This window comes from Coregonus lavaretus (genome assembly GCF_964263955.1).
Source record: "Coregonus lavaretus genome assembly, chromosome: 23".
In the NCBI taxonomy this organism is placed as follows: Eukaryota; Metazoa; Chordata; class Actinopteri; order Salmoniformes; family Salmonidae; genus Coregonus; species Coregonus lavaretus.
This window is the reverse complement of record NC_140010.1, coordinates 47,203,659-47,221,324: the sequence shown is the minus strand read 5'-3', so window position 1 is coordinate 47,221,324 and position 17,666 is coordinate 47,203,659. Positions and strand designations below refer to the sequence as shown.

Sequence of the window (17,666 nt, the reverse complement as noted above, 5' to 3'; positions counted from 1 at the left end):
TTTCCAAATTACAACAGTTTGACAGGTTTTAAGGAAATTAAAACAGTGAAAACGATCCAACATGTTTCTGATAGTATTTCAGTTAATTTAGGATGCATATTTTATGTGGTTGAAAGTAAAATACTGTCAGCTTTATGTTGCTGGGAAAAGAAATGCACGTTTAGGCTACACAACACGGTCCTTAAACACGTATTTGCAGTATCTCAAGATGCTGAAAGAAAGATGTCCTATTTCTCCAATCCTGTTCCGAGACAAAATTAACATTTGGTCTATTATGTTACTGTGAGGAACACTTAATTCTGCAGGAGTTAATATTATAATAGGCTACATGAGGCCTAGTCAGTGTCCAGACTTCAGTTACTTTTCCTACTTTTACTGTTCCATCTGAACTTCAAAGGTTCAAACCAGGGGGTGCTATTATTGTGATAGGCAAAAATCTTACCGATATGGTGTACCACCACTATATATTTTACTCCGGATCGGCTTACTTTCACTCCTGACTGTGTCAATAAATATCAATTCCCTCCGTGTGGTGCAAATCAAATGCACTTCTGATACCGGCCTAAGTATTACAGTTCACTGGCATACAGATTATTATGATAAGAAACAACCTCATATTCTCTATGGCAGGACGGTGAGGAAGGAGTACATCAACGCTAAATACGTGGAGCACAAATTTGCCCACCGGACTGGCAAAGCCACGGTTCCAGGCAAGCTGTCAGAGGCGGTGCACTCCCGAGATCTGCTGTTACTTATCCAGATATATGCAGAGGGGAGGGAGCTTATGGAGCCCCTGCCCGAGGCAGGAAAGGTAACGGTAGCTGTGTTTATTTTATTCTTAAATGGCATATGAACTGAAGTTCACAACGAGTCAGAAGACAATTCTGAAGGCTTCAAGTGGTTCCCAATTCCGAAACAATTTGGAACCACTGGACGAAGAGGTGGTTATCAAAAATATGGACATGAAAATATTCATAAATAAATCAAATGAATAAATTATTACAGTGGTGGTATTTGATCTATTTTTATTTATGTATATTTTAATTAGTTAAAACCCACTGAGATCAAAATGCTAATGCTAGTATGCCAGTGATACCATTATACAAATGTCCAAATGAATACACAGACTTGTTCCCAACAGGAGCCCGGTGAGACTGCCCTCCACTACTCTGTGAGGACTGCTGACCAGACCTCCCTGCATCTAGTGGACTTCCTGGTGCAAAACAGGTATATGTCCCGGCAGAGGGAACTAAATCACAATTTAAAGTTGGAAATTATAACAAACACATTTACTAAATACTTGTTAATGACTTACTAATGATTATCTTAAGTGTTACCATTTTATTCTTTGTATATCTGTCACTAGAATTTGACTATCAGTCTCTCTCACTCTCCACCCCCAGTGGTAATCTAGACAGTCAGACGGAGAATGGAAACACTGCACTACACTACTGCTGTCTGTATGAAAAACAAGAATGTTTGAAACTGCTACTGCGGGGCAAGCCAGCCATCGACATCGGTGTGTGCAAACCCTCGGATTGTCCCCGTCGGACTTGTCATTTCATTGCATCTTTTTCATCTTAGATTTCAAATGACTGAAATATGTGAGGCAAACCAAGGTGTTTTGGTAGAGAGGGAGAGAGAGAGAGAGAGACCTGATTTGTTTGTTCTGGATAGTTCTGAAATGCATTTATATGTCAACTACTAAGTATTTTTTTCTTCAGAAATATTGTATTTCTTACTTTCAGGTATATATCAAATAGTTTAGGAAAAGTAGCTACTGTAATTGTAAAAAGCAGTCAAGTTATTATCTGCCCCTTTAGCACAGTATTTAACAATTCTTCAAATTCCAAATATTTTCACAAAGCATTTTTACAAGTATTTATCCTAGGTCTGGTGTTGTTTTTTAAAACCATAATTTGCCTCATAACATTAAAACATAATTGGACTTATGTTGATGCATGTCATTTCAATTCAATTCATTACAACTTCATTTATCCCCTTGGGGCCATATAAGAAAACCATAGTCAAATTACAAATCATGTCATGAGGCTCCGCACTTACGGTAACCACTGGCTACTTGTTCTTTCAGCCAATCAAAGTGGAGAGACTGCTCTGGACATTGCAAGAAGGTTGCAAGATACCCAGTGCGAGGAAACAGTGAGTATCAGCCTTCTAGGCATCAGTATCTAGAAGGCTGTATTATTTCCAGCAACATTGCAAACTGTTTTGAAACCCCACCTCTTTAAGGAATACCTGGGATAGGATAAAGTAATCCTTCTACCCCCCCTTACCCCACCTCCCCCCAAAAAAAAGAAAAAGAAAAAAAAAACATATTGTAAAGTGGCTATCCCACTGGCTATAAGGTGAATGCACCAATTTGTAAGTCGCTCTGGATAAGAGCGTCTGCTAAATGACGTAAATGTAAATGTAAATGTTTTAGAGACTGACAGTCTGGCTCTGGTAGTGCTCCAGTCCTCCCTGTCATAACTAGCAACAGAGGACATGGAAAGCATGCTATGTCCCGTAGAAGTGCGGACAATGTGAGTACCCTCATTTATGTTTCTCTAACTCCCCTGAATACCTCTGTCAACCTGGCAGCTAGTGGTTGAAACGAACCTCCCACAGTATCAACACATCCAATCACATAATACAAGCATCAAGTGGCATACAGTGCTTTCAGAAAGTATTCACACTCCTTGACTTTTTCCACATTTTGTTGTGTTACAGCCTGAATTTAAAATGGATTCAATTGAGATTTGTGTCACTGGTCTACACACAATAACCCCATAATGTCAAGGTGGAAATATGTTTTTCAATTTTTTTTAACAAATTAATAAAAAATGAAATGTCTTAAGTCAATAAGTATTCAACCCCTTTGTTATGGTAAGCCTAAATAAGTTCAGGAGTAAAAATGTGCTTGACAACTCACATAATAAGTTGTATGGACTCACTTTGTATGCAATAATAGTGTTTAACATGATTTTTGAATGACTACCTCATCTCTGTACCCCACACATACAATTACTGTATCTGTAAGGTCCCTCAGTCGAGCAGTGAATTTCAAACACAGATTCAACCACAAAGACCAGGGAGGTTTTCCAATGACTCGCAAAGAAGGGCACCTATTGGTAAATGGGTAAAATAACAAAAAAGCAGACATTGAATATCTCTTTGAGCATGGTGAAGTTATTAATTACACATTGGATGGTGTATCATTTCACCAATGGTGACTTTTAAACAGTTACATAGTTTAATAGCTGTGATAGGAGAAAACTGAGGATGGATCAACAACATTGTAGTTACTACACAATACTAACCTAATTGACAGATTGAAAAGAAGGAAACCTGTACAGAATAAAAAATATTCCAAAACATGCATCCTGTTTGCAACAAGGAACTAATGTAATACTCCAAAAAAATGTGGCAACTTTTTGTCCTGAATACAAAGTGTTATTTTTTTTATTTAACCTTTATTTAACCAGACCCATTGAGATTAAAAACCTATTTTGCGAGGGCAACCTGGCAAGAAGGCAAAACAGGGAAATAGCAGCATGTACATAAAATATTACAGAAACATACAAAATACACACAAAAGTGTCACAAGTTACAGATACAATTGAAGATTAGAAACAACTGCAGCTATCACAAACAGTGTTGTCGATCAGAGTCTTAAAGGACACTAACTCCCCTAATTTTAATATCTTTTGAAGCATGTTCCAGGATGAAGGGGCATTATGGGAAAAATATTGTTTCCTCATCTCAGTTCTAGCCTTAGGAACAGACAAGGACAGCAGCGACTGTGAAAGAAGACTGTATTGAGTGACTGATCTGGTTAGTAAGTTATGTTTGGGGCAAATCCAATACAACACATTACTGAGTACCACTCTCCATATTTTCAAGCATAGTGGTAGCTGCATCATGTTATGGGTATGCTTGTAATCGTTAAGGACTGAGGAGTTTTTCAGGATTAAAATGAAACCAAATGGAACTAAGCACAAGCAAAATCCTGGAGGAAAACCTGGTTCAGCCGTGCTTTCCACCAGACACTGGGAGATGAATTCACCTTTCAGCAGGACAAAACCTAAAACACAATGCCAAATCTACACTGGAGTTGCCGAGTTACAGTTTTGACTTTAATCTACTTGGAAATCTATGGCAGGACCTGAACATGGTTGTCTAGCAATAATCAACAACCGATTTGACAGAGCTTGAAGAATTTAGAAAAGAATAATGGGCAAATGTAGCACAATCCAGGTGTGGAAAGCTCTTAGAGACTTCCCCAGAAAGACTCACAGCTGTAATCGCTGCCAAAGGTGCTTCTACAAAGTATTGACTCAGGGGTGTGAATACTTATGTTTTCAGTTTCTCATTAAGGGGTATTGTGTGTAGATGGGTGAGAAAAAACATGTATTTAATCAATTTTTAATTCAGGCTGTAACACAAAAAAATGTGGAATAAGTCAAGGGGTATGAATACTTTCTGAAGGCACTGTACTATATGACATGACTACTGTATTGCATGTATACCAGTACAACTTTTTCAGTATTGTGACTAGCTCTCACAATGTAACTAATCTCATACATCCAGTCATCCTTTTTGACAATGATCAGTTCAGACAGGAAACACAATGTATTCGTTTTAACCATTTATTAGAAGTACATTACAATACATTAGTTCTTGGCGTTAGGCTCTGCAGCTTCAGGGTAGCTCACTGCCGTAGCGATGCTCAATCATTACCATAATAATAAACTACAGGTATAGCTATACCAATCCCCCTGACTGGAACAAAAGCAGAGCCAAACAGGTGGAAGCTGGGGTGGTGGTGAGCTTGCAGTAAACAGACAATGCACAGCGAGTAACAGCATAGTTGCAGCATGGGCAGCAATAAACTCCAAGCGCAAAGCTGGATGTGTGTGCAGAACTCAACTTAAATAGGCCACAATGTTAAGCTAGGAAGTCTTAGCTGTTGATGCAAACACTCTGGTTCCCTGGCTTTGCTTAATGTAGAGAAGCATGCTAGTGCTCTCAATTATGGGAATAATCATAGCATACACTTTTTCACACATTGCACACAGCTCTGGTACTGCCTCTTGCCATAATCTATTCTGTCTATGATATGATCATGTAATATTATATTATTAATATTGTCACTCTAACTCAGTCTTTTTCTCTCTCTCTCTCAATTTCAATTTCAATTTAAGGGCTTTATTGGCATGGGAAATGTATGTTAACATTGCCAAAGCAAGTGAAGTAGATAGTAAACAAAAGTGAAATAAACAATAAATATTAACAGTAAACATTACACTCAGAAGTTCCAAAAGAATAAAGACATTTCAGATGTGATATTATGTATATATACAGTGTTGTAACAATGTGAAAATAGTTAAAGTACAAATGGGAAAATAAATAAACATAAATATGGGTTGTATTTACAATGGTGTTTGTTCTTCACTGGTTGCCCTTTTCTTGTGGCAACAGGTCACAAATCTTGCTGCTGTGATGGCACACTGTGGTTTTTCACCCAGTAGATAAGGGAGTTTATCAAAATTGGGTTTGTTTTTTTATTCTTTGAGGATCTCTGTAATCTGAGGGAAATATGTGCCTCTAATATGGTCGTACATTTGGCAGGAGGTTAGGAAGTGCAGCTCAGTTTCCACCTCATTTTGTGGGCAGTGTGCACATAGCCTGTCTTCTCTTGAGAGCCAGGTCTGCCTGCGGCGGCCTTTCTCAATAGCAAGGCTATGCTCACTGAGTCTGTACATAGTCAAAGCTTTCCTTAAGTTTGGGTCAGTCACAGTGGTCAGGTATTCTGCCACTGTGTACTCTCTGTTAAGAGCCAAATAGCATTCTAGTTTGCTCTGTTTTTATGTTAATTATTTCCAATGTGTCAAGTAATTATCTTTTAGTTTTCTCGTGATTTGGTTGGGTCTAATTGTGTTGTTGTTGTTGTCCTGGGGCTCTGTGGGGTCTGTTTGTGTTTGTGAACAGAGCCCCATGACCAGCTTACTTAGGGGACTCTTCTCCATCTCTCTGTAGGTGATGGCTTTGTTATGGAAGGTTTGGGAATCGCATCCTTTTAAGTGGTTATATAATTTAACGGCTCTTTTCTGGATTTTGATAACTAGCGGGTATCGGCCTAATTCTGCTCTGCATGCATTATTTTGTGTTTTTCGTTGTACACGGAGGATATTTTTGCAGAATTCTGCATGCAGAGTCTCAATTTGGTGTTTGTCCCATTTTGTGAATTCTTGGTTGGTGAGCGGACCCCAGACCTCACAACCATAAAGGGCAATGTGTTCTATAACTGATTCAAGTATTTTTAGCCAGATCCTAATTGGTATGTCAAATTTTATGTTCCTTTGTGGAAGTTACCTGTGGCGCTGATGTTTAGGCCGAGGAATTTGTATTTGTGGTCCTGGCAACTGGACCTTTTTTGGAACACCATTCTTTTTGTCTTACTGAGATTTACTGTCAGGGCCCAGGTCTGACAGAATCTGTGCAGAAGATCTAGGTGCTGCTGTATGCCCTCCTTGGTTGGTGACAGAAGCACCAGATCATCAGCAAATAGTAGACATTTGACTTCAGATTCTAGTAGGGTGAGGCCAGGTGCTGCAGACTGTTCTAGTGCCCTCGCCATTCGTTGATATACAATGAGGGAAAAAAGTATTTGATCCCCTGCTGATTTTGTACGTTTGCCCACTGACAAAGAAATGATCAGTCTATAATTTTAATGGTAGGTTTATTTGAACAGTGAGAGACAGAATAACAACAAAAAAATCCAGAAAAACGCATGTCAAAAATGTTATAAATTGATTTGCATTTTAATGAGGGAAATAAGTATTTGACCACCTCTCAATCAGAAAGATTTCTGGCTCCCAGATGTCTTTTATACAGGTAACGAGCTGAGATTAGGAGCACACTCTTAAAGGGAGTGCTCCTAATCTCAGTTTGTTACCTGTATCAAAGACACCTGTCCACAGAAGCAATCAATCAATCAATCAGATTCCAAACTCTCCACCATGACCAAGACCAAAGAGCTCTCCAAGGATGTCAGGGACAAGATTGTAGACCTACACAAGGCTGGAATGGGCTACAAGACCATTGCCAAGCAGCTTGGTGAGAAGGTGACAACAGTTGGTGTGATTATTTGCAAATGGAAGAAACACAAAATAACTGTCAATCTCCCTCGGCCTGGGGCTCCATGCAAGATCTCACCTCGTGGAGTTGCAATGATCATGAGAACAGTGAGGAATCAGCCCAGAACTACACGGGAGGATCATGTCAATGATCTCAAGGCAGCTGGGACCATAGTCACCAAGAAAACAATTGGTAAAACACTACGCCGTGAAGGACTGAAATCCTGCAGCGCCCGCAAGGTCTCCCTGCTCAAGAAAGCACATATACAGGGCCATCTGAAGTTTGCCAATGAACATCTGAATGATTCAGAGGAGAACTGGGTGAAAGTGTTGTGGTCAGATGAGACCAAAATCGAGCTCTTTGGTATTAACTCTACTCGCCGTGTTTGGAGGAGGAGGAATGCTGCCTATGACCCCAAGAACACCATCCCCACCGTCAAACATGGAGGTGGAAACATTATGTTTTGGGGGTGTTTTTCTGCTAAGGGGACAGGACAACTTCACCGCATCAAAGGGACGATGGACGGGGCCATGTATCGTCAAATCTTGGGTGAGAACCTCCTTCCCTCAGCCAGGGCATTGAAAATGGGTCGTGGATGGCTATTCCAGCATGACAATGACCCAAAACACATGGCCAAGGCAACAAAGGAGTGGCTCAAGAAGAAGCACATTAAGGTCCTGGAGTGGCCTAGCCAGTCTCCAGACCTTAATCCCATAGAAAATCTGTGGAGGGAGCTGAAGGTTCGAGTTGACAAACGTCAGCCTCGAAACCTTAATGACTTAGAGAAGATCTGCAAAGAGGAGTGGAACAAAATCCCTCCTGAGATGTGTGCAAACCTGGTGGCCAACTACAAGAAACGTCTGACCTCTGTGATTGCCAACAAGGGTTTTGCCACCAAGTACTAAGTCATGTTTTGCAGAGGGGTCAAATACTTATTTACCTCATTTAAATGCAAATCAATTTATAACATTTTTGACATGCGTTTTTCTGGATTCTTTTGTTGTTATTCTGTCTCTCACTGTTCAAATAAACCTACCATTAAAATTATAGACTGATCATGTCTTTGTCAGTGGGAAAAAGTACAAAATCAGCAGGGGATCAAATACTTTTTTCCCTCACTGTATATGTTGAAGAGGGTGGGGCTTATACTGCATCCCTGTCTCACCCCACGGCCCTGTGGAAAGAAATGTGTGTGTTTTTTGCCCATTTTAACCGCACACTTGTTGTTTGTGTACATGGATTTTATCATGTCGTATGTTTTTCCCCCAACCACACTTTCCATCAATTTGTATAGCAGACCCTCGTGCCAAATTGAGTCAAAAGCTTTTTTGAAATCAACAAAGCATGAGAAGACTTTGCCTTTGTTTTGTTTGTTTGTCAATTAGGGTATACGTGGTCTGTCGTATGGTAATTTGGTAAAAAGATAATTTGACATTTGCTCAGTACATTGTTTTCACTGAGGAAATGAACTAGTCTGCTGTTAATGATATATAATGCAGAGGATTTTCCCAAAGTTGCTGTTGACGCATATCCCACGGTAGTTATTGGGGTCAAATTTGTCTCCACTTTTGTGGATTGGGGTGATCAGTCCTTGGTTCCAAATATTGGGGAAGATGCCAGAGCTAAGAATGATGTTAAAGAGTTTAAGTATAGCCAATTGGAATTTGTGGTCTGTATATTTTATCATTTCATTGAGGATACATACCATCAACACCACAGGCCTTTTTGGGTTGGAGGGATTGTATTTTGTCCTGTAGTTCATTCAATGTAATTGGAGAATCCAGTGGGTTCTGGTAGTCTTTAATAGTTGATTCTAAGATTTGCATTTGATCATGTATACATTTTTTTGCTGTTTGTTCTTTGTTATAGGGCCAAAAGGATTGGAAGTTGTTTACCCATACATCTGAGTTTTGGATAGATAGTTCTTCGTATTGTTGTTTGTTTAGTGTTTTCCAATTTTCCCAGAAGTGGTTAGAGTCTATGGATTCTTCTATTACATTGAGCTGATTTCTGACATGCTGTTCCTTCTATTTCCGTAGTGTATTTCTGTATTGTTTTAGTGATTCACCATAGTGAAGCCGTAGGCTCAGGTTTTCTGGGTGTCTATGTTTTTGGTTGGATAGGTTTCTCAATTTCTTTCTTAGGTTTTTGCATTCTTCATCAAACCATTTGTCACTGTTAATTTCTTTGGTTTTCTGTTAGAGATTTTTAGATTTGATAGGGAAGCTGAGAGATCAAATATACTGTTTAGGTTTTCTACTGCTAATATTACACCTTCACTATTACAGTGGAACGTTTTGTCCAGGAAATTGTCTAAAAGGGATTGAATTTGTTGTTGCCTAATTGTTTTTTGGTAGGTTTCCACCCTACTTTCCTTCCATCTATAGCATTTCTTAATATTATTCAGTTCCTTTGGCTTTGATGCCTCATGATTGAGTATTGCTCTGTTCAAGTAGACTGTGATTTTGCTGTGGTCTGATAGGGGTGTCAGTGGGATGACTGTGAACGCTCTGAGAGACTCTGGGTTGAGGTCAGTGATAAAGTAGTCTACAGTACTACTGCCAAGAGATGAGCTATAGGTGTACCTACCATAGGAGTCCCCTCGAAGAATACCATTGACTATGTATAGTTGAAGTTGGAAGTTTACATACACCTTAGCCAAATACATTTAAACTCAGTTTTTCACAATTGCTGGCATTTAATCCTAATAAAAATTCCCTGTTTTAGGTCAGCTAGGATCACCACTTTATTTTAAGAATGTGAAATGTCAGAATAATAGTAGAGAGAATGATTTATTTAAGCTTTTATTTCATTCATCACATTCCCAGTGGGTCAGAAGTTTACATACACTCAATTAGTACAGTGGGGAAAAAAAGTATTTAGTCAGCCACCAATTGTGCAAGTTCTCCCACTTAAAAAGATGAGAGAGGCCTGTAATTTTCATCATAGGTACACGTCAACTATGACAGACAAATTGAGAATTTTTTTTCCAGAAAATCACATTGTAGGATTTGTAATGAATTTATTTGCAAATTATGGTGGAAAATAAGTATTTGGTCACCTACAAACAAGCAAGATGTCTTGCTCTCACAGACCTGTAACTTCTTCTTTAAGGGGCTCCTCTGTCCTCCACTCGTTACCTGTATTAATGGCACCTGTTTGAACTTGTTATCAGTATAAAAGACACCTGTCCACAACCTCAAACAGTCACACTCCAAACTCCACTATGGCCAAGACCAAAGAGCTGTCAAAGGACACCAGAAACAAAATTGTAGACCTGCACCAGGCTGGGAAGACTGAATCTGCAATAGGTAAGCAGCTTGGTTTGAAGAAATCAACTGTGGGAGCAATTATTAGGAAATGGAAGACATACAAGACCACTGATAATCTCCCTCAATCTGGGGCTCCCTGCAAGATCTCAACCCATGGGGTCAAAATGATCACAAGAACGGTGAGCAAAAATCCCAGAACCACACGGGGGGACCTAGTGAATGACCTGCAGAGAGCTGGGACCAAAGTAACAAAGCCTACCATCAGTAACACACTACGCCGCCAGGGACTCAAATTCTGCAGTGCCAGACGTGTCCCCCTGCTTAAGCCAGTACATGTCCAGGCCCGTCTGAAGTTTGCTAGAGTGCATTTGGATGATCCAGAAGAGGATTGGGAGAATGTCATATGGTCAGATGAAACCAAAATAGAACTTTTTGGTAAAAACTCAACTCGTCGTGTTTGGAGGACAAAGAATGCTGAGTTGCATCCAAAGAACACCATACCTACTGTGAAGCATGGGGGTGGAAACATCATGCTTTGGGGCTGTTTTTCTGCAAAGGGACCAGGACGACTGATCCGTGTAAAGGAAAGAATGAATGGGGCCATGTATCGTGAGATTTTGAGTGAAAACCTCCTTCCATCAGCAAGGGCATTGAAGATGAAACGTGGCTGGGTCTTTCAGCATGACAATGATCCCAAACACACCGCCCGGGCAACGAAGGAGTGGCTTCGTAAGAAGCATTTCAAGGTCCTGGAGTGCCCTAGCCAGTCTCCAGATCTCAACCCCATAGAAAATCTTTGGAGGGAGTTGAAAGTCTGTGTTGCCCAGCGACAGCCCCAAAACATCACTGCTCTAGAGGAGATCTGCATGGAGGAATGGGCCAATATACCAGCAACAGTGTGTGAAAACCTTGTGAAGACTTACAGAAAACGTTTGACCTGTGTCATTGCCAACAAAGGGTATATAACAAAGTATTGAGAAACTTTTGTTATTGACCAAATATTTATTTTCCACCATAATTTGCAAATAAATTCATAAAAAATCCTACAATGTGATTTTCTGGATTTTTATTTCCTCAATTTGTCTGTCATAGTTGACGTGTACCTATGATGAAAATTACAGGCCTCTCTCATCTTTTTAAGTGGGAGAACTTGCACAATTGGTGGCTGACTAAATACTTTTTTTCCCCACTGTATTTGGTAGCATTGCCTTTAAATTGTTTAACTTGGGTCAAACATTTGGGGTAGCCTTCCACAAGCTTCCCACAATAAGTTGGGTGAATTTTGGTCCATTCCTCCTGACAGAGCTGGTGTAACTGAGTCAGGTTTATAGGCCTCCTTGCTCGCACACGCTTTTTCAGTTCTGCCCACAGATTTTCTATAGGATTGAGGTCAGGGCTTTGTGATGGCCACTCCAATCCCTTGACTTTGTTGTCCTTAAGCCATTTTGCCACAACTTTGGAAGTATGCTTGGGGTCATTGTCCATTTGGAAGACCCATTTGCGACCAAGCTTTAACTTCCTGACTGATGTCTTGAGATGTTGCTTCAATATATCCACATAATTTTCCTTCCTCATGATGCCATCTTTTTTATATGAATTGTTCCGTTCCCTCCTGCAGCAAAGCACCCCCACAGCATGATGCTGCCACCTCCGTGCTTCACGGTTGGGATGGTGTTCTTCGGCTTGCAAGCCACCCCCTTTTTCCACCAAACATAACGATGGTCATTATGGCCAAACAGTTCTATTTTTGTTTCATCAGACCAGAGGACATTTCTCCAAAAAGTACGATCTTTGTCCCCATGTGCAGTTGTAAACCGTAGTCTGGATTTTTTATGGCGGTTTTGGAGCAGTGGCTTCTTCCTTCCTGAGCGGCCTTTCAGGTTATGTCGATATAGGACTCGTTTTACTGTGGATGTAGATATTTTTGTACCTGTTTCCTCCAGCATCTTCACAAGGTCCTTTGCTGTTGTTCTGGGATTGATTTGCACTTTTCACACCAAAGTACGTTCATCTCTAGGAGACAGAACGCGTCTCCTTCCTGAGCGGTATGACGGCTGCGTGGTCCCATGGTGTTTATACTTGCGTACTATTGTTTGAACAGATGAACGTGGTACCTTCAGGCGTTTGGAAATTGCTCCCAAGGATGAACCAGACTTGTAGAGGTCTACAAATTTTTTTCTGAGGTCTTGGCTGATTTCTTTTGATTTTCCCATGATGTCAAGCAAAGAGGCACTGAGTTTGAAGGCAGGCCTTGAAATACATCCACAGGTACACCTCCAATTGACTCAAATGATGTCAATTAGCCTATCAGAAGCTTCGAAAGCCATGACATCATTTTCTGGAATTTTCCAAGCTGTTTAAAGGCACAGTCAACTTAGTGTATGTAAACTTCTGACCCACTGGAATTGTGATACAGTGAATTATAAGTGAAATATTCTGTCTGTAAACAGTTGTTGGAAAAATTACTTGTCATGCACAAAGTAGATGTCCTAACCGACTTGTCAAAACTATAGTTTGTTAACAAGGAATTTGTGGAGTGGTTGAAAAACAAGTTTTAATGACTCCAACCTAAGTGTATGTAAACCTCCGACTTCAACTGTTCATTCCCAGTGTGCGACAGAGCTGCAGGAGTAGTGACCCGTTTTTGTTGGTTATGTTGTCGTCGTTGTGCCTAGGGGGGCATATGGGGGAGGGAATGCTGTCACCTCCAGGTAGGTGTTTGTCCCCCTGTGTGCTGAGGGTGTCAGGTTCTTGTCCAGTTCTGGCATTTAGGTCGCCACAGACTAGTACATGTCCCTGGGTCTGGAATTGATTGATTTCCCCCTCCAGGATGGAGAAGCTGTCCTCATTAAAGTATGGGGATTCTAGTGGGGGGATATAGGTAGCACACAGGAGGAAATTTTTCTCTGTTGAGATAATTTCCTTTTGAATTTCAACCAAATGTAAAATGTTCCTGTTTTGATTAATTTAATAGAGTGAGTTAGGTCTGCTCTATACCAAATTAGCATACCCCCTGAGTCTCTTCCCTGTTTCACACCTGGTAGTTTGGTGGATGGGACTACCAGCTCTCTGTAACCTAGAGGGCACCCAGTGGGTCCGTCTCCTCTATACCATGTTTCTTGCAGGATGACAATATCTGTATTTCCGAATTATTTGGTGAAGTCCAGGTTCCTGCTCTTTAGGCCAAAGGCAGATGACCTCAGGCCTTGGATATTCCAGGATGAAATAGTGATGGCTTTGTGTTCCATAAAGTGTCTAATGTTGTTGGTCGTGTGGTTTGGCCTCAGGCCAGTAATTGTGAGCAGAGCCTGCTGAGCATCTGGTACATGCCATTGGCTTGTGCTAGTGTAAGAGTGGGTGTTGGGCATGTTTGCCTGCTCACGGCCTGGGCGTATGTGTGACTTTCATGCTGAGGCCCTCTTTGCGGGAGTGGGGGGCATGGGGTGGGTAGGAGGGGCATAGGTCTGATCTGAGGGGGCCTAAATGAGGTGTGGGAATGGTTGACTTGGGGGGGTGTTAATTGGTGGGGGTGGGGGTGTAGTTGTGGCTGATGGTGCTGTGGTCTGGTTGTAGGTCCTCTCGGCAGGGGTCCTCTATGTGTAGGTCCTACCTCCAGCTCGCCATGTCTAGTTAAGGGGGTGTTGTTGTGCTGGACTGTTGTCTGGGTCTGTGCTGACTGGAGTGTGTTCACCTGCTGTTCCAGCTCCACCTGCCTTACCTCCAGCTGGGTGAATTCATCCTTCATTTCAATGAGGGAGTAGTACGCTGTGCTGGGAAGTTGACTTTCCGCTTGGGGTTGCTCTGTGGGGTTATTTAATGAAGAGGTCTGGTCTGACCCGCACGGGGTGGGGGTATCTTTCTCAAGGGAGAGCTTCTCCTGCTGAGCTATTCCTTTGATTAGGTGAAAGTCCAGCTGGAACTGTTTGGTGTTGCCCTGAACCAATACTGTTCCAGATTTATAAAGATTTATATTAGATGACTCAGAGTCCTCGTTGTCTAGTATCCTAAGTTTCCACCCATCGCTAACACCCCCCCTCTTAACAGAGGGGTAGTGTGCTAGCATAGCATTGTGCCATGCCAGGGGATGGTCTGTGTGGAAGATAAGGTTGCTGTCTCTCATTCTCTCTCTCTCTCTCTCTCTCTATCTCTCTCTCTCTCTCTCTCTCTCCCTCTCTCTCTCTCTCTCTCATTCTCATTCTCTCTCTCTCTCATTCTCTCTCATTCTCTCTTTGTCTCTCATTCTCTCTCTCTCTCTCTCTCTCACTCTCTCATTCTCTCTCTCTCATTCTCTCATTCTCTCTCTCTCTCATTCTCTCTCATTCTCACTTTGTCTCTCTCTCTCTCTCTCTCTCTCTCTCTCATTCTCTATTTGTCTCTCATTCTCTCTCTCTCTCTGTCTCTCATTCTCTCTTTGTCTCTCATTCTCTCTCTCTCTCTCATTCTCTCTCTCGCTCTCTCTCTCATTCTCTCTTTGTCTCTCATTCTGTCTGTCTGTCTCTCTCTCTCTCTCTCTCTCTCTCTCTCTCTCTCTCTCTCTCTCTCTCTCTCTCATTCTCTCTTTGTCTCTCTCTCTCTCTGTCTCTCATTCTCTGTCTCTCATTCTCTCTCATTCTCTCTCTCTCTCATTCTCTCTTTGTCTCTCATTCTGTCTCTCTCTCTCTCCCTCTCTCTCTCTCTCATTCGCTGTCTCTCTCTCATTCTCTCTCTCTCTCTCTCTCTCTCCCTCATTCTGTCTGTCTGTCTGTCTCGCTCTCTCTTTCTTTCTTTCTTTCTTTCTTTCTTTCTTTCTTTCTTTCTTTCTTTCTTTCTTTCTTTCTTTCTTTCTTTCTTTCTTTCTTTCTTTCTTTCTTTCTTTCTTTCTTTCTTTCTTTCTTTCTTTCTTTCTCCTTCTCTCCCTCTCTAGCTGATGGAGGCGGCAGAGGGGAAGTTTAACCCTCACGTCCATGTGGCGTATGAGTGGAACCTGCGACTGGAGGAAATAGACGAGAGTGATGATGACCTTGATGACAAGGTACTCCATCATGACTGAATTAATAAAATCATTAATTATTGAATTCAGAAAGTATTCAGACCCCTTGACTTTTTCCCCCAAAAAGGGGAAGGGGACTAGGCAACAGGATATATGATAAACAGCTGCGTATATGATGATTGTATGTGAGTGGATGTGTGTAGAGTCAGTAGAAATCTATGTGCATATTATCCGTGTGAGCAAACGATGGAGTGAGTGTTTGTGTGTGTGTTGGAGTGTCAGTGTGTGTAAGTGTGTAGGGCCCTGTGAGTGTGCATAGAGACAGTGCAAAAATAAGAATTAAATACAAGGGACAACTCAGATAGTACATGTAGCCTGTTTGTCTGTTAGCCCTTGGATCTGAAAGGACCTATTTACTCACAATAGGGAATATGATGCCATTTTGGTTGCAGTGCTGGATAGGTATGAGCGGTCTCTGACCTCTAACCTCTTACTCTTGACCCCTCAGCCCAGTCCTGTGAAAAAAGAGCGCTCTCCGCGGCCCCAGAGCTTCGGCCACTCCTCCAGTATGTCCACCCCTCAGGACAAGCTGACACTCCCGGGGGGCTACACTCCTCACAGGGACAAACAGCGCCTATCCTATGGGGCCTTCGCCAACCCAGTCTACAGCACTTCCACAGACACGCCTCCCTCACCAGGACCTGACGGGACTACACTACCCAGCAGGACAGCAGGGAAAGGTAATATTAATAATATTATGAATCTAATATTAATCTATTATATAAAGTTAATATATTAAAGACTGGGGTTTCACACCTGTGTCTCCTTCGCACCACAATACAGTGTTCATCTGCTGAGCTGTAGCCTAGGCATTAGGTTGAGGACCTTACACAAGTTTTCGGGTTTCAGGCAAGGTCAATTATCACGCGAGCATGGTTCACCAAACCACCTCCATTACAGTAAGATGGTCTGAGGGGCACTTCTCTGTGGTTGACCTGACCCTGTGCTTCTCCCACCCTGCTGTGTGTGGGTGTGGGTGGGTAGTGTGTCAGCAAACAAACAGGTTTCCATTGTCTATTCAACTCTATTCAAAAAAGGAAAAAAAAAGAAGTAGAAGCACTTTGCACAGGAGTCTTTCCCATGGTCCTGGTTATGGCAGTAGCAACTGATTATCATGTATTTGATCAAATACATAAGGTCTCTCTGTCAACCGAAAAGGTTGCTGCTTTTTGGAGGGCGGCATTTGAAGGCTATACTGGTTTGTACAGCATGAAAGGTAACTAGAAAAGTGTCAGTGCGTGCGTGACTTGTAGCCTCAGGGGACAGAATAAGAGAATGGTGCAAATCAAGCACAGTTTGTAAACAAAGACAATGCATAAACTTCACTCTTGTAGGATTTATTGAATTCTAGTCGGCGTCATTTGAATGTACTCTGACCCTGCTGGTCATCTATGAACGTTTGAACATCTTGAAAAACGGTCTGGCCTAAATGGCCATCTACTCTTATAATCTGGCCACCCCTCAGAGCCTGGTTCCTCTCTAGGTTTCTTCCTAGGTTCCTGCCTTTCTAGGGAGTTTTTCCTAGCCACAGTGCTTCTATATCTGAATTGCTTGTAGTTGTTTTTTTTTTTTTTGCTGGGTTTCTGTATAATCACTTTGTGACATCTGCTGATGTAAAAAGGGGTTTATAAATACATTTGATTTATTGATGTACAGGGTTTCACAATTATGCAGTTCATGCATGGAATAATCCAAAGTGTTTTTGAATAGTTTTGATAATGTCAAAATAGATTGATAGTGCCTTCCGCTTTGTGTCAGAGGAATCAACTTGCTTGAACATCTTGTTCAATCTTTGCATCTTTACAGTACCTTTTTTTGGAATTAAATATGGCTTCGATCATAGATAACAGCTCTGTAGTGTGCCTCCTTGTTTAAACCAATCACAGCATGCCTCTCATTCCCTGGCTTTTCTAGCACCCTCTACTGGCCCGCCTACCCCCCTTCTTCTGGGCTCCCAGACTGGAGGCAGCGGGGGCAGCTCCACCCTCAAGAAGAGACCCCCACCCCCTCCCCCCGGGCACAAGCGTACCCTCTCAGACCCCCCCAGCCCAGTCCTGCAAGGCCCCCAGAGCAAAGGTGGGACCGGTTGGGGTGAGTGGGACACGGGTTGAAAAGTTTTAAACAACACTGTGCCAATTTGTAAGTCGCTCTGGATAAGAGTGTCTGCTAAACGACTTAAATGTAAAAAATTTAAATGCATGTATGCAGTGACATATTGTGAACCT

At 41.7% G+C, this 17,666-nt stretch overlaps 1 protein-coding gene across 1 annotated transcript in view; it reads left to right on the top strand.

The window, feature by feature from the left end:
- The window catches only part of asap1a (ArfGAP with SH3 domain, ankyrin repeat and PH domain 1a), a 200,410-nt gene that overhangs the window by 177,078 nt on the left and 5,666 nt on the right, over positions 1-17,666 (top strand). The window contains exons 18-24 of the mRNA XM_084139939.1: positions 631-811; positions 1,142-1,227; positions 1,404-1,519; positions 2,093-2,160; positions 15,316-15,423; positions 15,890-16,121; positions 17,356-17,517. Of these exons, the coding sequence (XP_083996065.1) occupies positions 631-811; positions 1,142-1,227; positions 1,404-1,519; positions 2,093-2,160; positions 15,316-15,423; positions 15,890-16,121; positions 17,356-17,517 (953 nt within the window). The remainder of the gene's footprint in view (positions 1-630; positions 812-1,141; positions 1,228-1,403; positions 1,520-2,092; positions 2,161-15,315; positions 15,424-15,889; positions 16,122-17,355; positions 17,518-17,666) is intronic.